Here is a 25102-nt window from a genome sequence, read left to right on the forward strand (position 1 = left end):
ATTTTTTCAACAGACGTTACTATTTAAGATGTTGCTATATCCTCCACATTAAGTTTACATGGGGTTATGTCTGTTTTAGCGATTAATGACAATGAATCGGTTTCCTTTCGAGATTATATAAATTATTGAATTCTATCTATTTTGTATTTAAATACTGCATCATCCGGAGTCCCAGAGATGTTATCGAGGGTTGCTAAACGTTATGACTAAGATGACCTTGTGATTAGGCAGGGGGTTGGATGTGTTATGCACCGAATTTGGCCAAAGGCCAAGCTAAATGCGGCCAGCGACGCTGTCGTGCCAACCGTCACTGACACTTTTATTGAAAACAACCATCGACCTACTACAGGCCGACAAATTGACGGGCTGATTTGCGCAAATCCATCACGCAACCACTGAGTCAATGGCGAGGACGTCCTAAATTTACAACTGATACTTGTCACCTGATCTATTATTAGGGATGTACATGTACTTCGGTAGTACTTAATCAATATGACGTCACAAGAAAAAATTGTCTGTGGTAATGGAACTGATGAGATTTGCGTTATAAATATCTACGTCCGTGTTTGAATGGTTTTATCATATTGCTGCTTGCGCACATTTTTACGTCACACAAACGCATTTACGAATTCAAAGCTATATCTAACAAATTTAAAATCGTATTTATACGAGGATGAAAAAAGTAAAATAATACGTAATGGTATTTACCATTATCTAATGTTGTTACTTAAGATGTTAGCTATCTTGTCCTGCAAGGTTGCTGGTGTTTTACAAGTAACCCTGTATACAGGTACCCACTCTTGGTATACTAAGCTCAAAGGAGGTTATAGTTCTGCATACGCTGAGTTCGTAAAAAATACTTCCAGACGCACTATTTTTCAAATAAGTAGATGAATTCTTAAAACTCTATGTGTACCCCCCCACAAGCAACCCGCCTCATTTTGCCACCCGCACGTGAGCTATCGTTTAAGATTATGTTTTCATAGACAAAATGCTCACATTAGCGAAGCGGTATAAGCCGGCTGCGCGAAGCTACAGAAGAAAACATGAATTTTCAGGAAAAATTAAGCAAAAATTTTTTGACGTAATTTTGTTGTTTAAGTATTTTTTACGTGATCAGTTTATGCAAAACTACAAGTCCCTTCGCGCTTAGTATACCAATAGTGGGACACCCTGTATAGATACCATATATGTGATTGAAGTGATTTTGTCCTATAACCTTTTTAGGTATAATAATGCAATTTATCCTGCCTATCACCGTCTAATGCTAATGCACTGCATGCATGTATCAGAAATCTGTATGGGGCTGAAACTGTGTAAATTTATTTGCGGACAAAAAAATAAATTAAAGTAGATACATATACGTATAAACAGTGGCGGATTTATAGATTTGCCGCCTGTAGGCTATTCAATTTTTGCCGCCTCTAAATTTTGATATCTTAGTCCACAATCATATCAATTTTCTAGATATCAATAAAATTTCAACTTAATAATTTGTGCTCCATCATCCTCGTTACATCAACTTTTCCCATATAGTTCAATTGAGACGACACCGCCTACATCACATATGTTCCGCTCAACATAAGCCATATGGCTTATCTGCACTCAGTCGCTTTAGTGCGATGCAATGGTCGCGTTCATGTCTTGTTGTTTTAAAGCAAAAAACCAAGAAACTCATCAAACATCAATCATCGAGTGTGTTGCGATATTGCACTTATAATTCAAGTAATGCGGCAAAGTGCAAAGAAATAACTTTTCATCGGTAATTAATCAGATAATCATTGTTAAAACTTGGTTTGAGCATTTGAGCAAAAATTTTGACGGGCGCCTTTTGCGTCATTTGTCATAGACTAAAAATTTAAGAAACGGCATTGGGTATGAAAGATGTTTAGATAGAAATATTAGATGACGTAAATTTTTATAGTGGAAAAAATAATTTTACACATTTAAAAAATATTGTACTGTGGATATTATTTGAAAAAAAGTTAAATCATGAAAGATGAAAATAAATTACCTATGTAACTCAGTAAGTATCAATTTCTTTTAACATTGATTGGTTTTAAAAGTTTTAAAATTATAAGTTTATTAAGTAATAATTTATTTATTAGATATTTTTTTGTTACATTGATTGTTCTTAATTGATAAGTAATAAGCAAAATATTTACAAAGTTTCGCCTGTATAGTGGTGAGTCGATGACATCGCTAAAATCTATCTTTGACTCACAAGCCGCCCCGCGCCGCCGCGCTTGCAGCATAGATTTTGTTCGTGTTGTCTCCTCTATACGTAATAATAATAGCTTAGTTATTATTGAGAACTATGGTACCGTGTTAGATCCTTGATTATTTTTACAGCAAAGAATTATCTCTATTTATTATCTATCTCTATTTTATTTTATTATCTATATTTACTCTTGCCTAAAAATCAAAATCCGATGTTTTCGCACATTATACCGTACCTTACAAATATGATGCACATGAATATTATTTAAAAAGCAACTTATCGGAAAGAAAAATGATCGCTGAGTTTATAAAAATTATTTTTTCGGTTATGATTAATTATTTTTTATTTAAAAGGAAATAATTTTTGGATGATCGTGTTCACAGTAAACACGATAAGTAACTTTCGAAAAAAAATTTTTTTCACTTCAATTTTTTTTTAAATATATGTACTTGTTTTACAGGAGAGAAGCCGTTGAATGAAAAATTGCAGCTGAGTATTGTTTTATCTTATTATAATTAATTCATTCTGATTTCTGATTGGCATTTTCTGAAAAAGTTGGCATTGCGAAAAAGTTATCTGTTATGAAATCTACTGATATAAATATTTAATTTAAATAATTCGTGTAGATACGACATGAGCGCTTAAGGCCTGCTCATTTGGATTATTCCAACCTTTTTCTTACTGCAAATAAAATAATTAAGTATTAAAATGTACCTATTAATTTTCTAATGAGCAAATTGTCTCACTTCATATTTTGTGGAGGGAATTTTTTTATTGTCAAGTCACAGTCATTCAACTAGGTATCAGTTATTTGATTAATATGATCTCTATAAGATATTGAACTAGTTTTTTATTTAATAAAAATTAGTCAATTTTGGTCAGTATTTTTATTAGCAGTAAGCAGATCTCATAATTATTAGGTAAACGGAGAAAAAATTATAGCAGCTATCAGTGAAGAATATATGTAAAAATTACTAAATTTCGATAAATAATATCGAATCGCGAAATTCTAAAAGTTCATAATCATTAGTGCATAATTAGGAATTGTTCATGTTGAAATAATTATTAATTAGCACTGCATATGAGAATATTTCAATTTTTGTTAAATATTATGTATTTCTCTCCAATCATATATTTCTCTCCAATTTTCGAAATTCGTATTATGTGTGTGCATAATATTTTTTTTTAAATTGGTAAACCGAAATAATAAATTTATGAACTAAATTTGCCGCCCTAGGCTCCAGCCTACTCAGCCTGCTGGTAAATCCGCCACTGCGTATAAATTAAGTAATGATTTATTGTATTCGAGTATTCGAATTCAAAAATCTGTTTTCTATTAAGACCGACCAAAATTGAGAGATTAATTCGTCTATGTTTAAAAATGTTTCATTCAAAACACACTGCACTTATCCGTTCCATGACCTTGTCTACCATAAATCACCGATGACGTTATAACCGTGATCTATTTAATTTAATATTCCCATGCCCCAATATTTATGATGCCGACATCCTTTAACATCTGTTTTGTGTTTTCATAGACGTGTACCACCTTTTTTTAAATGCCTTTATGTCATTACTAAGTTTGTTCTAATTATTGCAATTACCACATGTTTAATCAGAAGATTTTCCACTCCGCTTACGCATTCATATTTCTGTAAGTTATTTGTATGTAATCTAGTCTGATCCAAAACATTTTTTTATAAATTATCTCTAATCTAAATTCGTCATAAAATTATTTTCAGCAGTATGTAAATTCCAAGTGACTCAGGAGAGTGTTTTTAAGCGCATTGGCGACACTTTTTCTCATGAAACTTTTTTTATACTCCAGTTGTTTTGATACGTGACACAGTAGACACGGTGTCGTCCTAACTTCGAGCCTAGCCGGCGTTTATAAATAAACAAGCCTGCCGCTCTCGGCCACTTAGCTGATTCATGTAATGCTAGCAATTTCTAGAAACATTTTATAGCATTTTCGCGGAAACTTTCAAAATATTGATATGATGTTATTGTACATATGATAAATTTCAGTTTTGAGATTGTCATAAACTAGTAGGTAACCAATCTATAGCAAGCTAATATATTTTTAAGTAATTCTAAAATTTAAAATTGAGCAACAAGCTCTACCTCTTGATTTTTCAATTCATTGGAATTCCTCATTTAGTTTAACTTATCCAACAAAATATATGAATAATAAGTATATTAATGCAGTGTAGATATTATGAATTCTGTTTCCCATTTTGTTAGGTCGCAAGCTCGAGCTTCTAAGTTCTAAAAAAAACTTTAAAAATATTGTGTTTCTAACCAAAACTGTGAGTGAGATCCTTGTTATATAAAACATAAAGTTATATAAATGTTTAGGTCCTGTTGAATCATTAAAAAGAATAGGTTTTATTTAATAGCATTCACACATTTGATTAATCATTTTGCTGATATATCTTAGAAGGGCAATGTTAAATTATAAAAATTCGTAAAAACTGTATGCTAGTTATCAATATAGCATATCTATTAAAATGTCTTCATAGACTTCGTAGTTGCTGAGCAAAAATTTGCACATGTTTGCATAGCAAGTTTGCTTAACATAAGTTAATCTATTTTTAATAATACTCGTTTATTCCTTATCTCTTGAATTTTTCCTATATTTAAGTGTCAGGTTAATTGAGCTTAAACCTATACTTTTCAACATTTAAAATGCATAGCATTATTTGATTTTATCACTAGTTATGCATGGAATGACTACAGGCTACAGGCAACAAATCCGAAAACTATCTCTCCTAAAATAATTTACAAGATTAACTGCGACTTTATTGTTATGTCGCCGACGGAAGCTCAAAGTTATTGAGGTCGAGTAGAGAATTCGGAGACGGCTGTCGAATGACACGAGACTGATACAGATCCCGGAATAGAAGCCATTGTATCGACTAATTAGCAGAACAGAATTTAAATATAAAAAATTCCGCTAATCTAAATTCGATCAAGGCTGCAGTTACCACGGACCGAAGCATTTTATTGTATCGTGATTCAAATCGCCCGAAACCTCTTACGATGCCATCGGTACAACAAGATGATAATCAAGCTCCACAATAGATTGACGGCGGTTTGTTTACATCGGAGAACATTGTTGACGTGAACGCAACAGGCGTACCCTAGTAACGATGAGCGGCGTGGCGAGGTCCGAGCCGCCCACCAGCCGGAGACCCCAGTTGGTGTCGCGAGTTTCCCTCCGCAGGGTCACCACGAAGGTATGGAGACGCCCCATGGCGGTGTAGCCTGTAGGGTTCGTATCGAATGCACTGCGCGGGCGCGCGCTGGTTGCGCGGACTTGCGAGCACGGCGATGAAACGAGACGTTGTGTGGGCAAAATTAGCTTCACCACAAACTACACCCCGCCCCTCCCCCCTGACCTGCACTGCATAACCCTGCTCGATCGACCCAATTCGATACGGAAGTCAATGTTTTCGTAAAACCCATCCCATGGTGCAATGTTTTTCCAACCGATCAATCATAAACTTGCCTATATTGAGAAGTAATTTAGACTTGGTAAAGTGGATAAGATGCGGTAATCCTTTACATCACTTTTAGACATTGCGTAAAAGGTACATTTATCCGTGGAATTATAATTAGGATACTCTCCTCTATATGTTTAATTGTTTAGGTCAAAAATTAGAATTTGCCTATCACTTGTTGATTGATTTATAAATGCATTTATTGATTGTCATTCACTTATAATTAGGTCATTAATCATTATGAAGGTACTCATGCATTATTTGGCTAGCGTTGTCCAATGTATTTTAAGACGTGATTGCTATACTGTTTAAGGCATAAATTGAAATGATAAAGTAAAAATGGTTGAATGAATATATCTATGTATAACATTTAAAACAATTATGTAGGTATATTATTTTATATGAAAGCAAATTGACATACATATAAAACAATATTATAGATACCTCAGTTATAATCGCCTTTTTGGCACTTATTTATTTTTATGTCACCAAAAACTGTTAAAAATTATAACTTGAACTAGGTAAGTACTTAGTCAATAATAGAAATATTTAAGTAATCAAAATGTGTGCTTCTATTATAAAAATGTCACGAGTACATAAAATTATTCATACTGGCTTGGATTTAAAAAAGAATAAAAATCAAACTACTTTGTATTATTACTCCCATCAAGTTGGTAAATCTAGGTGCATATAATATTAACAACTTCTAGAACAACTCGCGGTTTGATATTGTATTTAATACTGCAGTATAATAATAAAAAAACTATATATTAAATCGAATAATTAATGATTACAATTCTAATCAGCAACAAAAAGCAGACTCACTTTTCTCTGGGCAAATTTCCTAGATTCATCGTCAGGGTCGGGTCGTTGGTGCGGCACGCGCCAGAAGGGAGGACGCTGGTACATCGGCATTTTATCACTCGATCTTCTAATCTTGTTTCTATATAAAAAATAAACTATATAAGTAACATCCAACAAATGCACATTAGAGAAATTCGTATTGCAGCTATTTCCAGTTTGTTTATTTCGTGTTGCAAAAACACAGCATGGCACACATCGAGATCAAAGAATCGAAAAGCAAACAGAGTGGCCACTTATGTCGAGCGGTTATATCCATGAACGGTCGCGAAGAATTTCAACGTAGGCGGCTGGCAAAAAGTTTATGCGATAAATCAGGCGTTCGATGGACAAGGTCGAGGATATGCAGAGGTGTGAAATATTAGGGCTAACACTCACCAGAGGGCGCGATGCGGCGTCTTTTCCCCGACCGTGTCGCTCGTACAGTGTAGCGTCTGTCGGCGAATTATTCCCGGGAACATAAAACGTCTATTTTTCGCGTCGAGGATAGAGCGCGCGAAACGTTCGACGTGTTGTGCCTCGCGTGATTTACAGACAGACGCCGGCCGCGCTGTTTCTGGGCCAATACGAAATTCGCAATAATTCTTTCGTTTACGTGTGGTTCAATGATCTGAACGTAGCTTTTGAGATATGAAGACGTTTCTAGACCGATATGCTTTGTATGAGCTATCGTTTCTCCGAATGGGTGCACTAAACTCTGTAAATTTTCAAACGTTTTCGTTAATCCTAAATTAGCGAGCCAAAAGTGTGGACGTCTTGTTAGTTTGATTAACAAATTTCTAAACAGAAATTCCAGGTCGTAACAACAATCACTCACCATAATGTAATTCTTATTAAATGATTTAGATCACACCTGCTGCACACTGCTACGAAAATTGGGTCATCTTGCATTACATCTTTTCTCACTAACCTAATTGCTCTGATAAATTAAAGTAAAATAACTGGTAACATGTGTATGAATAAAACAACATTAACGAAAAATTCTGTAATAGAAAACAATGACTTAAAATATAGTAATTAGTAAATAATTGAGTTACTTAAATTATAAATGATCAAATAAATCTCATATAATAATCATAGCAGGTCAAGTACAAATATTTGAAAGTCTAAAAATAAAATGTGTAGACATCATAATTAAAGCTTACAAAGTAATATTATATTAACGGTACAATTGCTTAACAAATAATAAATTTAAAATTAATGACCAGAACAGATACCTGTAATATTTTGATCAATATGCAAAATCAATTTGTATTGAACATATTTCATAGAAAATTGTTAGAAGGTACATGTTTTGACACATAATAAAATTAATTTGACCCATAAGAAAACTTTTCCAATAGCAAATAAAGACATTGAGCTTTTTAATTATTATAAATCAAAATTATTTTAACCGAAATACATACTATTTAAATGTATGTTAAATCAAAGATCTAATGTAGGAGATAACTCTTATTTACTAGGTATTAATTCTAACTTTTGTCGCGCTTATATTATAATAATAAGTCGATATTTTGAACTTAACAATAGTAAAATTATATGATGATATTTCCATAAAAGCCAAAGATTTAAAAGATTTAAATAGTGTTTCCTTTATTATTTCGGTGTAATTTTAAGTGTGATAAGTGGCATTTATTATATGAATTTGTTAGTTTTATACTATCTTAAAAACTACTGTAACAAAATGGCACAGCTGGCAAGATTTTTGGACTATTTGGAGTAGTGTTCCTATATATCTTTAATATTAGATCTAAGATTCTAGATTATAATTATACTATAGAGTGAAATTCACTTCAATTCCTCTATCGTAATATAATATTTTTGAAATGCCTATTTTGTAGTTTAATGTTATTCTATCTAAAGGTCCTTCCAGCATCATTGTTTTTACTTAAAACTGAATTATTATAGACCTCTTATATGATTTATGATAAATATAATTAATGATAAAATTTTTTATAAAAATCTATCCAATGAATAATAAGCAAGTAACACTTTGGAAATCCATAACTACATTCCTGTAATTTAGTTCACATTTATATAATATAATATGAAAAACAATGAGATAGATTTCCTATTTGTAGTAATTTTTAGTATTTTTAACATTTACAAATTATTTTAGTAAATATTTTATCAATTAACCCGTTGAGCCCCGAAAGGCCCGATCGGTCCACGACACAATAGATTTTCTATTGTGTCTGTGATTACGGGGCCTGAGTTATTAAAAAGAAATTTATATAAAGAAGTGTAATTTTGAAACCATAAGGTTATTAAAAGTTTATTGTTCATAGACATAATATGAATTATATAACAAGGACGCTTATTGTAGCGATAAAGCATCAGATAATATTTGGTTTATAAAATATACATAATCTGAAATTCAACCATGAGTTTTCTTACATTATGTACTCGTTTTCTTTGTTCTACGAATTTGGGTGATGTTTTTAGACAGCGCCTCTAGCGGTTACGTTAGAAAACAATCAATTCGAATAAAATCATTTAAGCATTAAATGTACGTAAAAAAAGAAATTTGGGTCGTTTAAACTTTATTCTACGACGAGTAATATTTATAATTTTCCCTATTAAAATATAACATTTTAATAAATTAATCACAATTTACACGTTGAACAAAACCAGTTTGTTCAGGAAAACTATGTGAAAAACACAATTTATAAAGAATACGAATTTTTACAGCAACAACATCATCAATGAATAAATATTAGTAAAAAAACTCATGGTTGCTTCACTATATGCATTCAAAACTTAACAAAAATAATTAAAAATCCAACAAAGCAGGTTTAGTGTCCCTAGCGCATTTGATAAGCGAATACATGAGTTTAACAAATCCAGTGTCCTTTGGTTTCTCTAAGCCGCGAAGCAGTCTGTTCTTCATAACCGCTACAAACTCTCTGTTACTTAGTTGTCCGTCCACTGTAATAATATCAGTTATTTTTATTTTTATTCAAGTCGTGGAATACATTCAATCAAAAGATTGAAATGTTAATTGTATCTTTCAATTTTAAAAGTTTACTACCTACCCTTGTTTAAGTTTTCACTCGTAATGATCAGGACAGATTTAATTATAATCAATAGTCAAATCGTGCAGTAGCTATTAAGGTACGTAAAGAGATTGCTAAAAAGTAAGATAAAAAGTTTGAAATAAACTTTAAAGTATTCCGATTTATTTTTCATAACAGTATGTTTATGCATTGACTTGTCAGATTCAGATGTAGGATGAACGTCAACTGAGACTATCTGACACTAATATTATATAGAATAAAAAATATGGGTCATCTGTCGGCTGATAAACTCTATAATCAATGTTTTCATTATTATCAATAAAATCAACCATACTCACTATCCTCATCGAATATAATGTAGTTTGCTGGTTATTAGTTACGTCGTTTATATTGTTTAGGGCGTTAGTACACCTACGCATTCGCGTGCGGCATCGAAACAACGAAAAATCTGTCAGTAGTATGGCAGGTTTTCGCATATGATATGTCTCACTCTAGCACATAGATAGATGAAATAGTTGCGTCCTTGTCAGTATTGTTTCGCAAGGAACTGCGAAATGGCCATTACACAGACGCATACGTTCCGCTAGTGAAGTTTCACATCGTAATCGCAATCATTGCGAAAAAGTTGCGAAAACATTGCTGTGTACTAACGTTCCGCAGATATTTCGCTACGCAGTAGTTCCGCAGAGACTCGCTGCCGCATACGAATGCGTAGGTGTACTAAAGGCGTTAATAGGTGGAATTAATATCAAAACTTCTCACTATTCTCATCAAATATGGTGAAGACGACGTTAATAACATGCGGGTCCAGGTCCACATGCGCCACAGTTCTCGCGACGTGTCTGAGGGTCGGCTGGTCTATGGACGCGCCCGCTATGTGGTAGAACGTTAGCGCTGTGTCCACGTCGTTTATATTGTTTAGCAAGTGGAAGAACTTGAGGTAGTCGTCTTTGGTTATACCGACGCCGTGGTCCCGGAAACTGAGGGAGGAAATATCTATTTAGTTTGTTTTTATTAATAATAATATGAGGTAAAAATCAAACAAAACGGTTTTCCTTTACAAACGATTCAATTTTTTCACTAAAAAACTAATACTAATTATGCAAAATTCATCATTTACTGTATAATATTAAACAGATTTTATGATTATGATATTTTTAGTATAGTCTCAAATAACATACTGGAAGAATAAGACTTACGCCTTCTTGACTCGTTTTAGCATCCTGGTCTTCTTTTTAGCGGGGTAACCAGCATATGCCAATAATAACTCTGCGAAGTCAGCTTCTGTTATACGACCATTTTCATCTGGAATTTGAGAAACACGATATTTTTAAACTTAATTCTAAATAATAAAATGTAAATTCCAAATTATTTCAATTTATTTATAATCTTTTTGAGATTTGCAATATTATATTTTTATGCTTAGTATAAAAATAATTGAAAATGAATAAATCTCACCTGGTTGCTTTCTCTGAAATTCCAATGATAAAATTTCTTTTTGTAGTTGCTGTTGGAAGTCTAAGAATTTTTCTATCGTCAATTTCTCGTTGAGTTTTGGACCAAAGAAGTACGTAGTAAGTGCTGAATTTATACCCTATTGAAAATGAAAGAATAATTTTTAATGAAAATGAATATAAATATAAATGAAATTGTGAAATAAGTAATTAATTGTTATTGAAGTAGGTATATCACATATATTAATGATTAGTTGAATATTCAATTAATTTATGTGAAAGTATATAATATAATAAAGTATTTCTATCAAGAGGGTAATATTTTTCTGTTTTGCTCATTCCTGAATAGAAGTGATCGATTTTTTTAAATGCCATTTTTTAGTCTAGTGATTGATTCATTTAACAAAACATGCATGAATAGGTAATATATTATTGGAAAATTTGATTAGAAGTTATAACTTAGTAAACGTAATAACGTAAATAAGTCGCAGACGTCAGATCTATTTTCAACACTTTATTATCCTTTCTTTTTTTTTTTTTTTTTTTTTTTATAGTGGGGAAATCTTCCAAAGATACCCACGGCCCCCGGGGAAGGAGCCGTGGGTTATGTCGGATTCTTACCGACTAAAACCCCACTGTGTTCCGTCGAGCCGCTTTAATGATGGGGCCGCGGGTATTTGTTGGAATTCTTCCGCGACCCCCTCGGCGGCAGCCCGTCTCCAGGCCAGGCGCAAGCCAAGAACAGGAAAGGTAGTTTGCCTGCTCTTCCCTCCCGTTGGCGGCATGAGCGGAACACGTCTCAAGCCGCCTCACCGCACCGGACGATGGATTACATTCCCCGTTCCACCGCCCGGCGCCCTTCGTCAAGGAGGCACGTTGCGACCGTGTAAAGCGGCCGCAACACGGCGACGACGCCCAATAAGACGTCTGCGCCGGATCGGGTCCGCGTGAGGATCCCTCTCGCGCACCCGCTCTGCCTCCTCTTTCTGCGAGATCACGCTCTCCGAGAAAGCGATCACCGCACGCCAGGATCTGTCGCCATCCACCATTGCACGAACAACGGAGGGTAGAGAGAGATCCGGCCCAATTATCGCGACTAAGCGAGCACGGGGCTCGGCCCACGCGGGACACACGGCAAGAGTGTGATCTGCCGTGTCCTCCGGGCAGGCACACCAGTGGCAGACCATGCTGGGCTCCCTCCTCGCGACTTTACACAGGTACCGCCCGAAGCAGCCGTGCCCGGACAGTATCTGCGTAAGGCGACACTTTATTATCCTGCAAACATAACATAATATACCAAAAAAAAAATTAGCGTATAATATTTAGAAACCTTAAAAGTGTTCCCAGTATTGGCATGATCGCGATGCCTCGATCCAATGCTGCTCTGTTGCCGGATGAGCGCGGCCACCTTCTCGAATTCCTCGCAATCTACATCGCCGTCTCCGTTTAGGTCGAACATACGAAACGCGATTTCGAAGTGACGACGTGACGCTGAAAATCGTAGTATTAATTATAGGGAGTTTTTTTTTTTCAACTACTCACGTATTATCATACGTACTATAAATAATATAATACTTACAGTAAAAAATAAATAACACGCAATAAATAAGATAAACTCATTAAATTATTGTATTGCCGTTATAGTGTTTAAAGGAGTCGGTTAAATACAAGCATACAAAGATACAGGTGAAACTAATAAAACAAAGTCCTAAAGCCACGTCTGTCTGTCTGTTTGCGATTAACTCAAAAACTACTGGACCGATTTTCATTCTGTTTTCATTTATGTATAGCGTGATTCTTGAGTATAAGGTTGGTACCTACATGTACAATTGGTTAAGTTTTAACAACTTTCCTCTGTTTCTAAGAATTCGAAAATAGTACTTAATATATAGAATCAGAGTAGGTGAATCAGAACATTGCTATTGTCATCACATATCAAAACAATTTAAAAAGAAGAAAGCGGCGACCTAAGTACCAACTTTATAAATACGAGAGTAAACGTTGGTTTTTGTACTGTATACATTGAAAACCTAACAGATAAAACTATTTTAAAATTCTTTACAAAGCTGCATTATTTTTAAAAACCAAAAATATGAAATGTTGATATTCTTACTAAGTAATAATTCCTACGGATTATTTAATCGAATGTAGATTGTAGATACCTTAGGTACTTTAATATACTGAAAAAAAAAGACATGGCTTATTTACGAAAAGTTTTATCGGTTATCTATTTTCAATATGTAAATTAAAATTACTTTTTGATTATTCATGTATTCATTAAAAAGAATTAAATAAAAAGTTAATAAGAAGAATGCAGCTCATTTCTATTATAAACGTTTTATATGCAGGAGTGACGTTTCTCAAGGCAGTGTTATAAAATCATTAATTTCGCTCATGCTCCGTGCGTACGGATGCTGCGTCTCGTCACTCAATCCCATAGTGAAGTATAAAACTATCTCTAAGTGCGCGAATTATGCCATCCTCTTAAACTCAACAACATAAACTGTTTTATCCGCTTTAAATTTTATTCTTCTTACTTATAATCCTTTTCTTTTACACATGACGCGACAAAATGACATATACAGTGAAAAGGTTCCGCTCGCGGATAAATACAAAGGTTTATTATTGCTTACGATGTGGTGCAAAAACGGCGACGTTCTTATTTTGGGCGACTCTATACGTGGTAGTCATGAAGATGACGATTCTGAAGGGCAATGGGAACGCTCCAGCAAAAGATTTGGCATTAGCACCTGACAATTACACTAAGTGGCTGGTAAATAAATACACGTTGACGACAATAACAAAATGGTTGTCAGTTTATACTTTAAATGCTTACGTTATAGTTACAGGGACCAGTTATAGGAGACGACGAAGCGGATGTTGATGGATCTAGCAATGAGTGGAAAGAACCAGACAACGCAACTATAATTGAGTTTGAGAATCGGTCTTTAAGGGTCCAAGAAGCTTGTCACCGATATTCTCTACAATCGCAACCCATAAATAATAAAGAGTTCTTCGTTGACCACGCGCATAACCTCGTGTGGTGCAACATATTTAAAGCTGCCAGCTCATCTTGGTTGTATAAATTTAATATTTTAGGTATGGCCTAAATATTTATATAATCCTTTCAATTAATTTGGCTTTATTTCATATTTTACAAGTTTTCAAAATTTCAGCGGGATATGATAAGAAGTTCTTATCTCGAAGCAGATATACGCCTCTAACATTAGCGCGGCGAAAGTTTCCCAGGCCTAGTGAGGAAGAACTCCTTGATGCGATAAATACACCGGGTGTGATATCGCTCTTAGTGGTGCGCGAACCATTCGTGAGACTACTGTCTGCTTACAGGGATAAATTAGAAAATATTACACCTCCGTTTTATAGGAAATTGGCGAGAGCGATTGTAGCGGAGCATAGAGATGCGGCGACCAAAATATTAGGGACAATCAAGAGTTTTGGACCTACATTTTATGAGTTCGTTGCACATCTAATTTCGAAACATAAAACTAAAACTTTAAATTTCGACGAGCACTGGGCACCTTACTATAGTTTTTGTTCACCGTGCGCGGTCAACTTTACTGTTATTTCTAAAGTGGAAACGTTGTCGAGAGACTCGGCGTATGTTATTCAACAGCTCGGGCTTGGCCACCTGTTGGGTCGCAGGGTTCAAGATCGAAGAACTCGTCTTCGCACTGTAATGAATAAGTCACGCGACGGCAAAAATACTTCAGCGTTGTTAAAATATTATTTCGGGCAAATTGATAAACATATGCTCGATGATTTGTTAAAAATTTATGGCATCGACTTTGATATGTTCGGTTATGATTCAGATGTTTATTATAAATATGTAAGAAAATAAATATAATTAAATTATTATCATTGTTTTATTTTCCTTCTATAATTACTTATTGGTACTTGATTAATATAATTACTTACTTGACAGCACAGTGAGTAAGAATATGTAATCGCTGAAAGTAATTAGGCCGGAAGAACCGAGCTTGTAGAATATTGAGTCTTCATCAAGGTCTAAATTAAGTCGTTGGCTGATAGTCTGTGTAGAAAATAATAATTTAAAAATTAAACTTAACTTAAGAAAAATTTTATAAGTAGGTATAAGCAGTTTTAAGTCTACAATCTGACATCACAGGCTTATAAGATAATGGGACAAGGGTATTGCTAACAAGATAATTATAATTCCTATGGTTTAAACTCATATTACCAAAATAAAAAGCCGAAAGTACGCTGTTTCAAGGTTCTAAAAGCTTGTTCCCTCATCTATGAGGCTAGGTAGGCACTAATTAAAATTCTATTTCTCCTAATTAGTATGAAAACAAAATAAGTAGAAAGGTATATGTGCATGCTACTTTTTTCCATGTCAAAGGTGTAAGTATTTTAGATCTATCTTAGATATTCTTAAAAAATACGTGCTCAAAGCTGATGGACTACAAAAACAAACCAAATATCCCACATTGTGGATAGATTAAACGATTTATCTAGGTACTATCTTAGCACAGTATTGAAAGAAAAACTGTGCATGTGAGGTAATGAAATATATAGTTTTACAAAATAGTGAGCAGTAGAAAAGAAGAGGCGATAGAACAGTACCTCATTGATGTTCTGAAAAGATAAGAAATCGGTGTGAGTGGCTGGAAAGTGCATGTGCTTCTACTTTGTGTCTTTATTATTGCATAGAATAGACAATAGTTTTTGATATTTCTAAAGAGAATATTCTATGTATTTTACAGAGATACATGTTTAGTTGTATATTTTAAAATATAGGAGAAGATATATGGCCGGATCGAAGATATAATAATTAAGAAATTAAGAATTAGTTTGCATAGTGGTTAAAAGGTAGGTACATAATATAGTTATGACAAACTCACTAACTATGATTTCTATCCTAAGGAAATATGTTCACAATAATGGTAGTTGTAATATTAATGATACAATCTATTTATTTATTATATTATTCCAATCTATGTAATACTGTTTCTCCTGTATTTAGTCTATGATATATCTGACATAAAACATCCACTAAATTAACTAACTTATGCAACATAGTTATACACATAAATCTAATCAATTTGCCCAAACATTATACAATATGTCCATTATTCACTTTTTAAATCTTATATTTTTACAGCTTACCTTTGGATCATATCTTCGGTACTGGTCTAACCCCAAACCTGTTGAAACATTACGAATTAAGTACAAAATCGTCATAATTTTTTTTTAATATAAAACACTAAGGTAACGGCACCAGTCGTGGACAAGCATCCAGTAATGGACAAAATAAATATTAAATTTAAATATTAAGACCAAAATTAACGTTATATAATTTGGCAATACTTAAAATAAAAGTTTGGTTCATAAGCTATCAAAATACGACATTTCATCTTATTCGGCCTAAATGTTTGAAGATGGCAGAACGTTATGTTTAGATGCTGCGACTCGTTTCGAAGAAATCCGTTTTTACTAAGAAAATCCTTAAGGAAATGAGGACACAATTTTGGTTATAAGAATTTTTGTATAAATGTCAGCAAAATTTGATATTACTTTTATTTATAGTAGTTAAGTGTACGAAATATTACACGATTTAGTATCATGATAGGTTATGTTGTTTAAATAAAATTCATCAGTGTCCATAACTGGATTTAATTCTATGGATATATCCATTTATGGACATTTGTCGAAAATAAACTTTTTTTAAAGGTATTAATTACATGCGCTTTTCTGTATTGTCTTTTCTTTCTGATTAATAATATACCTATCACGACCATTTTAAACAAAGGATTCCAATATTGTACAACAATTGTCCATGACTGGATTTGCTTTGGTTCCTATAATGGACATTGATATTTTTTGTTAAAATTACACTAATGGGTCCAACAACATAATATCTAATAGAGAGATCTAGAGAGTTCTCTGATGAACTGTTTGGATCGTTGTCTGCTGCTAAATTCCACAACCATATAGCACACACGCTTAAATTTCATCCACACCACCTTGACAACAGTTTAAAAAAAGCTTTTTGCCTCGTGCTACAATTTGGAATCCATATCGATGGACTGATCAGATTAAGGCTGCTGGCGGATTCAGATTGGCGATTCACTTCACGAGTGTAGCGGAATGCCAGGAAAAAGGGAGATATGGCGGAACATCATGACGCGGGTAACATCTACCCCCCTAGAGTGATATGACGAAGAAGAAGTCCCAAAATGGATGGAATGGCAGTACTTTTTTGAGTTATATTTTTCATCTCTGACTTAAAAAAAACCATTTTGGTGTTTCTTAACGGACATAACTCGTATTTAACGATGCATTTGTCCAATTTTTGCCTAGAAAATGCAAATTAAGACTGTTTTAAATATTATAAGTATGCAAAATAATTAATAAGTACTATTTTTTATAAATACATCCCCGATTTATTGTATTCCAACCATCATTTTCAAGATTCTATTGATAACTATAAGTCTTCTCCAATTGTAAATAACTGGAGAAACGACATTAGGTACAGTCCATAAATGGGTGTTCATAACTGGATGTTGTCCAAAACTGGGTGTCCATCATTAGATTTTTCACTGTCCAACACTGGTGCAAAAAAGTGGTTTTTTAATTTATAAATAACTTCATTATTTATGCATTGTAATCTTTTTTCTAACATTGGTTACGTTAAACTAACATAGAACTAAAGGTATAACTAAACAATATCCAATAAAGTTAAAAAACCTACGAGAAATTTGCAAAAAACTTCAATTTTTTCCTTAATCTGTACAAGACTGGTGCCGTTACGTTACATGTTTTTATTTCATTAGTTACCATCAGGTTGTTTTACTCCAGGAGTCATAGAGCGTAGAAAATCATCGGGAGTCATGAACACCTCATGTTGGTCATGATGTTGAGCTTGAAGGGTAGCAAAGTAACGGAATACCTTGTCTGGGGTGGAATACTGACGCATGCGATTTTCGTATTCTATGATCTGATCCGAGCAGCGTCCAAGATTAAAAAAATGATATATGAAGTTATTGCTATAATTATAATGGTGTGCCATACTGTTATGATATAGCAAAAATATTGAGTAAAAATATTTCTATCAGTATATCAATTAAATTGCGAAGTGGGGTTGTTGGCTTTAAGTTTTTACTAGTGGCTTCATAGGCTAAATCCTAGCCTATGAAGCAGCAAAATTTGGGATTCATTAAGAGTAACACTGATTAGCACTAATAGGAGATAGTATGTGATGTATGTATATGATTTTAAAAGAGCAGTTACAGAGTCTTGTCATTTTGCTGAAGAAATTTCTATAAATAATCGTAATCTTAATCGTAAATCGTAGAAAAAAAAAAAGGAAAATGAAATGAAAACAATAAATGATGGATGGTAACATCCATAAGAACAAAATTAAAACAAAAAAAAATACCATCAGGTTGTTTCATTCCTGGTGTGATGGCTCTAAGGAAATCATCAGGGGTCATGTATACTTCAGTATTTTCACCATATGTCAATTTGACTGTAGCAAAGTATCTGAATATTTTATCAGGAGTGGAATAGGCTCGCATACGATTCTCATACTCAATAATCTAAACAAAATAATAAATGATAAAATAAAATGTAACATTAAAATAGAAAAAATATAATAATTGTGTCCAAAAGGCAAAAACATATGTGTTTTTAATTTTAAGATAAAATGCCAATATAATAATAAAAATATACCTTCCGATCTCTAAAGCCAACTTTTTCTTTTCTAAATCGTTTTTTCCTTGTTTCTATCTCACTTTCAGATTCAGAGTCTGAGTCAACAACTTCTTCAGCAGCATTGATGGATGGTATAATGGTGTATTTTTTCCTTTGAATGAATAATTATATGTTGATAAATATATTTACTTAATATTAATTTTTACAAAGTCATTAAGACTTTGTTGCCTTAGATAATCTTTTACTCCTACAACTGTTCAACTAAGTCATAAATTAATTTTGGGCATAAACTACTTACTTACTACAATAACAAATAAATAATATGTCCATGCATTTTATCACCTCTTTATTAGAAGGTATCATTTAAAAATAGCAAATAGTTAAAATTTCACTTACCATACTTTGTAGGAGGTAAAGGCAGCAGCACCGAATAACACGGAATATACTAAGAATTTGTTGGAATATTCATTAATCTTCTCAGATCGAGCAGTATTGTTACTACCGAAATACCTTCTATTTACAATTGGCGGTATGAGGATAGATGGCCCAGGGTTCAAAGATAATTTTTTAAGGGGTTGTATAGCCCTTGGAAATTTATAGAAAATTGGATACATTGTGATACCAAAAAAATACAGAGCTGAAACAACACGACCAGTAAAAATTCCACTACATACTAAATCAAATGTTATAAATAGAGAATAGTCGTGTATTGTTTAGTTGAATACCTAAACAATTTTTAAATATCCAACGTTCAGTGCAAAATTTTCACTTCTTTTTGTTTCATTTATTGAAATAAAAACAATTTATATTTATAAATCATAATTCTGAAATCACAAAATATTTTTTCATACAATTGTGAATTGACAGTTCACACTTCACAAATAATGAATATTTGACATTTGACACTGACCCCTGTCAGTGACAATGACAAATAGATCACAGATTAGTAATAAATATTTGTACTTAAACAAAATTGCGTGCACTGTGTTAAAAAAAGATTATGGAATGACGCAAAATATTTTGCAAAAAATATGGTCAAGGAACTTTTTTTTAAAGAACAACGATGGTTCAAAAACCTTAGTCAAAAACTGATCTCTAAAAGGCGTCCAAATTCCAAGTGAAATGACAATTATAAAATAGGAGTAGATAAAAGATAGGAGGTGTACATTCTTCAATGCATTTATGGAACAATTCTTTTTAAACATAACAAACATTTAATATTAAATACTAGAATAAAAATTATTTCAAACGAGTTCTAGCATAAGAAGACTTAATTGTTTTAGCAATGAGCAACGAGTTCTAGCATAGGTAGACTTAGGGCGCTTGTGCACTACAAGGAATTTTACTGTCCGGCATTCCGATTTTTTACGGTCCGGTTTGGCATGAAAAATCCGATGAATTGGCTTGTGCACCTGTCCGTCTTTACTCGGATCAGTGCGGTACAGTTTGACGGTAGAATGCTATCATATTTTTTTGCATTTTACAAGAAACGAGTAAAAAATATAGAAGATGAAATATTATATTACTTCGTAAGATATATTATTCTATAAAAAGTAAAGTTCCGTAAGATATTTAAAATGCGTGTTTCACTTATTTATTTTAATCGGTGACGAGGAGCTAAAGCTATTCCCACTTGAACTTTAACTTACCAACACTTACTTAGGTAATAATTATAGGTCAATGTATATAAAAATAACAATACCGACTTCTCAAATCTCATTGCCAACTAAAAGAAAGTTGTTTTACTTTCTTTTAATTGGCTTGCTTTTAATTGGCATATGCAGTAAAAACAGTAAAATCCAAGCAAGTGGGCATTCGAAAACAATTATACCTACAGCGACTCGTAGACACAAAAAACCATCCGGAATAGGGAAAAGTAAAATGTCGGACAGTAAAATTACGTATAGTGGACAAGCTAGTATATAGATTAATGGCGTGCCATACCGGACCGTAAAAAATCGGAATGCCGGACCGTAAAATTCCTTGTAGTAGACAAACGCCCTAACAATTACATAATTAGTCTTCTTATTGCTAGAACTCGTTTCACAATAAATAAATACTAAATATTCTGTATATCAGTATAATTTATTAGGTTTCTAATTTCTACGTATGGCATTCTAACTTTGTATTTTTTCATTGTTTTTTCTCGCTATTAACTCTAAATATCTCTCCAAAATTCGTGTACATGTTTATCTCTTGACTCAGTACTAGAAAATATAATTAGATGGCTACACCTTGCAACACTATCTCTCTTTCTCAATTTTCTGTGTGTCGTTCACTCAGTCGTTATCTGTGGGGGAGGAAAAGCCCGAATTTATTGGAAATAAAGATGTTCGAGTATTTTATTTGAACTAATTCGAAATTGATTTAGTATTTTTAGTCAAATAGTATATTCAATATCGGAGGTAACAATAAATTTTAAAACGCTGTTATTACAGAAATTGGTGTTTAAATACGAACATTTCAATTTTGCCAAGGTGTAAGTGCTAACATTTCATTTTATACGTAATAGAAAGGAGCGTGTTATGTAACCTTGAATCACGGGACCTCGATATTGATCATCATATTTTGAAATAATTCAGGTATGTGAAAAGAGGATATTTGTATATATTAAAAGTTCAATTACGAATTAGTAAGACCGATTTATAGGTGCTGCATTTCTTATCACTGTCACATATCGGTACTCAATAGACTGGTTATTTAATCTTATGGTTGTTTTAAATGTAATTTTAATATTTTTATATGTTTTTTGTTTTTATAATATATGTATACTTATTGTAAAGATTTTATGTTCAATAGGTTTAACATGTAAAACATAACCTTTATTTTGGAATGTCATTCATGCCTTTACCTACTGTCCTATGAGAACTATTTAAAATTTAAATTTTATAGTAGTGTTAAATATTAAAAAATAAAGCTAATATAGGAAATGTTTATTAATGAACTTTCATGAAGCTGGTGTCTTAATAAATAATATATCCTATGTTATTTGAAAAATTTGCAAAAAGTATGTTCTTTATGATAGTGATAATTTTCTAGTCAATTTTAAGAAAAATACTTTTAACAAGTAAGTCCACAAACAGTAATAAAATACTCAACTGCATTCTAATTATCACTTTGATTTTATACCTATTGAGAAAGTTAAAAAATACAGATAAAATATAAATATAAATCAGAATACTTGTCAATGTGCCAGTTATAGTGACATTGTAAACATTACAATGACCTACTTTCTAGCATAAAATTCATCTTATATGATAGAATTATTTCTTTATATTCATATTAAATGATAAGGCTTTATTGTTTACATAAAGCTTTGTAATTATTTATAATTTCTATATAATAACTGTCTATAAAAGATTTCATAAAATGAAAAAATAAACTGATATTTTTTAAATTTGGCTAAACTGTAATTTTGTTGTTCTCTTTTTTATTAACATAATATGAGTTTTGAATACTTTATTCTGATAAATATTGCAAAAAATAGACAAACTATTACATATTTGTGCATTTTAACTTTCTTCATGTTTCTTATTAACAGATTTGAAATTATTTCTCTTATTGTGGCAGATAAATTAAAAAAGAAGTACACACAAATTTGACAACATGCATCGGGCAAGATTAATGCTTCAGGCTTCAAATAAAATAGGCAGTACAGAACGATTTGCATCATGGCTGATCAAAAAACCACAGGTATTTACTTATGTTACATATCTATTACAATAATTTATCTAACTTATTTACATACTTAGAAAATATATCAAACTGAATCAGGCAGTGATATTAAAGAAGTGTAAACAGACAAAAAATATGTTTTCATGACATTGACAAATGTTTAAATGAATAATATCAATGATGAAAAAAATAACATTGACCTAAAATGTATTTTTCTATTGCCTTATTAACAGATAGCCTGAGCACGAATGTCAGTGAAATTTTTGTAAAAAATTTCATGGTCTCAATAAATACAATATCATAGTTTAAATTGCCACCATTTTAACTGATGAGTCATTTGACTTATGATTGTGTAATCAGTGACGAGGAAACAAGCCTCTTTAGTATGATAATAATTTTTATCATATTAGTTATCTATACTAATATAACATATTATAAAAATATATATTTTTGTATTTGCTTACTAATTCTATTTTTACACCTCATAAATGAAAGTTTTTGAAAGCTTAAGTTTTATTGATTTATTTTTTTAAAACATGATTTTGAAATTTGATGATGTTAATTTACTACGAAATAATTTTACCCGGCTATTAGAAAAGCTGACTCATAATGTTTTAATTAATTCTTGACACATAGCCTGCCGCTATGACAGTAAGCGCCAACAGGCTCAAAAGTTCAACAGCGGCAGAACCCTTCCTCAATGGATCAAGCTCAGCGTACGTTGAGACTATGTACAATAACTGGCTGACAGACCCCAACTCTGTACATGCTGTAAGTATTTACCTCTTTTTCAGTAATTCCAAAGTAATTTCTAATCATATAACCAAGGTATATAAGGAAAACTTTTTTTGTTAAAATTGTGATGATGGTAATGATATTTTAGTTATTATTTGAACCACTCCATTAGTTGATATCTAGTAAAAAAAATTGAGTTATTAAAGTAATGATATGGTAGTAACAACAAAAAAGTAAAAATAAAATAGAGTAAAAATCGTTTAGGTCATCAATAAAATAATTCTTATAAGGAAAATGTTCAAGAATACAAACATTTGTGTTTTTAAAAAGTGTTTCCTGTAACAACTGAATGTGGAATTAGGAAATTACCGTTAGTCAAGTTCAATGATAAACATAACAGCCTTGTAAACTTAATTCTTATAAATTAATAAAGAATAGAAAAAAATATATATAAAGCATTTGAATGCCATAAAACCAAAAATATCAAACTTAATTCTTATTCTCATATGTACTATAATTGCGATGTTTGTGTTCTTTAAATGATTTTCAATTATAGCTTTAATAGCACTTACAAATAAGGTTACTTTATCAATGATAGTGTTAATAATGTAATAAATATGTCTACTGTCTAGTCCACTTGTCTAGCAGGGTGTCTGTTGGAGATAAACTTTTTACATTATAATGTATAAGTAATTTCATTTAAATATGGTGTTTTATAGCATACAATTGAATAAACAAACGGCTTAGCAAATGCATTCGTAAATTGTTTGTGCCTTTTCTTAATTTCTTTAATTTATACAAAGAATTTTGGGTCTATAGTTGAATTATAGGTTTATAGAAATTAGCATTTGAGACTTTTAAAATTTCGTTTCTATAACATAGAATACGATTTGTCTCTCTTCGATATCGTTCCTCTTGAATATTCGGAGCAGTGCGATGAAATTATGGATCGTGCCTTATTCATTTGCAGGAGTTATCTAACTTAATCCAGTTTAAACTTGACGCTCGAATAACCTAAAGCTAAATGACCTTGTCATAAACGAATCCATCACGACTATAAATTTGCTTTGTGAGATATTTCATGCAGATTGTAGAATCTTCATTTCCCGTAGAATGCTAATCTTTATTTACTTTGTATCGTGTATCTTGACTGATTTTACTTTAAGCAAATCGTTATTTATTTCGCAAGCTTATGTTTAATTGCGGAAATTCGTTTAGGCAATTCTTATGTTTCTTTACATAGTTAAATAATAATTATTGGCATTTTAGCATCGCTTTACTATATAAAACTATATATAGATAGCCGTTGTTAATTGGCGTTAAAGGTTATCGAAAGATTTTCTCAACGTTTTATTATAATTGCGAAGATTATTACACGCCCTCTTTCTTATCACCGGACTTCGACCGTCTCGCCTCCATGAGATTGTGATAAGTGACACCATGGGTGACGTCTATTTGTATATATATTTTTTCGTGTTGTTATTATTTTTTTATGCATTTTATGTTTATCTTGAAGAGCTATAAGAATGTCTAACGAATTATATGACTGATGCTTTTCAATGATTGATATTAATGTGATTTAATACCAGGGAACGAAATGGAAAGTATGAAAATATTTCTCTGGCATCAGTCCATTAAGGGCCGTTGTAAACATGAGCTTAAAGAAGTCGAGATGTTTCGATTTATTTTGCTACTGTCGCGTCAATTATAGGATAAAGATAAACAAATAGATTCATTGTGAAAACATTTCGATTCCATTTGAGGTATCCTACCCATGTGTATTTCATCTATGTATAACATAGTTTGCCGGCGGTTACATATCATCTGCGATCCGTATGTTCTACTATTGATTGTCGCGCTACTACAGTCACATTATCATAAAACTTCTGAGTATAAGAAAATCGTGTTCGTAAAATTAACAACGAACTCGCAAAGCAGAAA

General features: G+C 32.4%; 4 protein-coding genes across 15 annotated transcripts in view; 2 read left to right on the top strand and 2 right to left on the bottom strand.

The window, feature by feature from the left end:
- Positions 1 to 7322, bottom strand: part of Zasp66 (PDZ_signaling and DUF4749 domain-containing protein Zasp66) — a 28789-nt gene extending 21467 nt beyond the window's left edge. For 3 of the 6 annotated variants that reach the window (XM_089700991.1, XM_089700990.1, XM_089700987.1), the window contains exon 1: positions 5364 to 5571. In XM_089700991.1, the coding sequence (XP_089557117.1) occupies positions 5364 to 5477 (114 nt within the window). In that variant the 5' untranslated portion in view covers positions 5478 to 5571. Of the gene's footprint in view, positions 1 to 5363; positions 5577 to 6549; positions 6668 to 6963 lie in introns of those variants that run through there. The other 3 variants (XM_089700989.1, XR_016316299.1, XM_089700992.1) reach the window with 3 other exon arrangements.
- A 233-nt stretch (positions 7323 to 7555) lies between these two features.
- Positions 7556 to 19618, bottom strand: MICU1 (Mitochondrial calcium uptake 1). Of its 2 annotated transcripts, XM_089700985.1 has the most exons (11): positions 19477 to 19618; positions 19148 to 19388; positions 18770 to 18902; positions 18477 to 18636; positions 16205 to 16242; positions 14993 to 15107; positions 12387 to 12547; positions 11061 to 11196; positions 10802 to 10907; positions 10365 to 10582; positions 7556 to 9513 (listed from the first exon to the last, which is right to left on the bottom strand). In XM_089700985.1, exons 2-11 carry the CDS (start codon positions 19363 to 19365, stop codon positions 9359 to 9361), a joined length of 1440 nt encoding a protein of 479 aa, XP_089557111.1. In that variant the 5' UTR covers positions 19366 to 19388; positions 19477 to 19618; the 3' UTR covers positions 7556 to 9358. The 2 variants fall into 2 exon arrangements, with proteins under 2 accessions (XP_089557111.1, XP_089557112.1); XM_089700986.1 differs by lacking the exons at positions 18770 to 18902; positions 19148 to 19388; positions 19477 to 19618 and adding an exon at positions 17876 to 18035 and having other exon boundaries at positions 18477 to 18590.
- On the top strand, positions 13477 to 14915 carry LOC149484735 (carbohydrate sulfotransferase 11). Its single transcript, XM_089700993.1, has 3 exons — positions 13477 to 13829; positions 13900 to 14155; positions 14233 to 14915. Exons 1-3 carry the CDS (start codon positions 13629 to 13631, stop codon positions 14913 to 14915), a joined length of 1140 nt encoding a protein of 379 aa, XP_089557119.1. The 5' UTR covers positions 13477 to 13628.
- A 1395-nt stretch (positions 19619 to 21013) lies between the features above and the next one.
- The window catches only part of Ogdh (oxoglutarate dehydrogenase Nc73EF), a 31191-nt gene continuing 27102 nt past the window's right edge, over positions 21014 to 25102 (top strand). For 5 of the 6 annotated variants that reach the window (XM_089700981.1, XM_089700979.1, XM_089700983.1 and 2 more), the window contains exons 1-3: positions 21014 to 21333; positions 22322 to 22444; positions 23063 to 23197. In XM_089700981.1, coding sequence (XP_089557107.1) covers positions 22358 to 22444; positions 23063 to 23197 — 222 coding nt within the window. In that variant the 5' untranslated portion in view covers positions 21014 to 21333; positions 22322 to 22357. The remainder of the gene's footprint in view (positions 21334 to 22321; positions 22445 to 23062; positions 23198 to 25102) is intronic. The other variant, XM_089700980.1, reaches the window with a different exon arrangement.

The sequence above is a fragment of the Colias philodice genome, chromosome 11, assembly GCF_061535455.1.
Source record: "Colias philodice isolate Cphi_HAF_F1 chromosome 11, ilColPhil1 Martin Lab GWU primary, whole genome shotgun sequence".
NCBI lineage: Eukaryota > Metazoa > Arthropoda > Insecta > Lepidoptera > Pieridae > Colias > Colias philodice.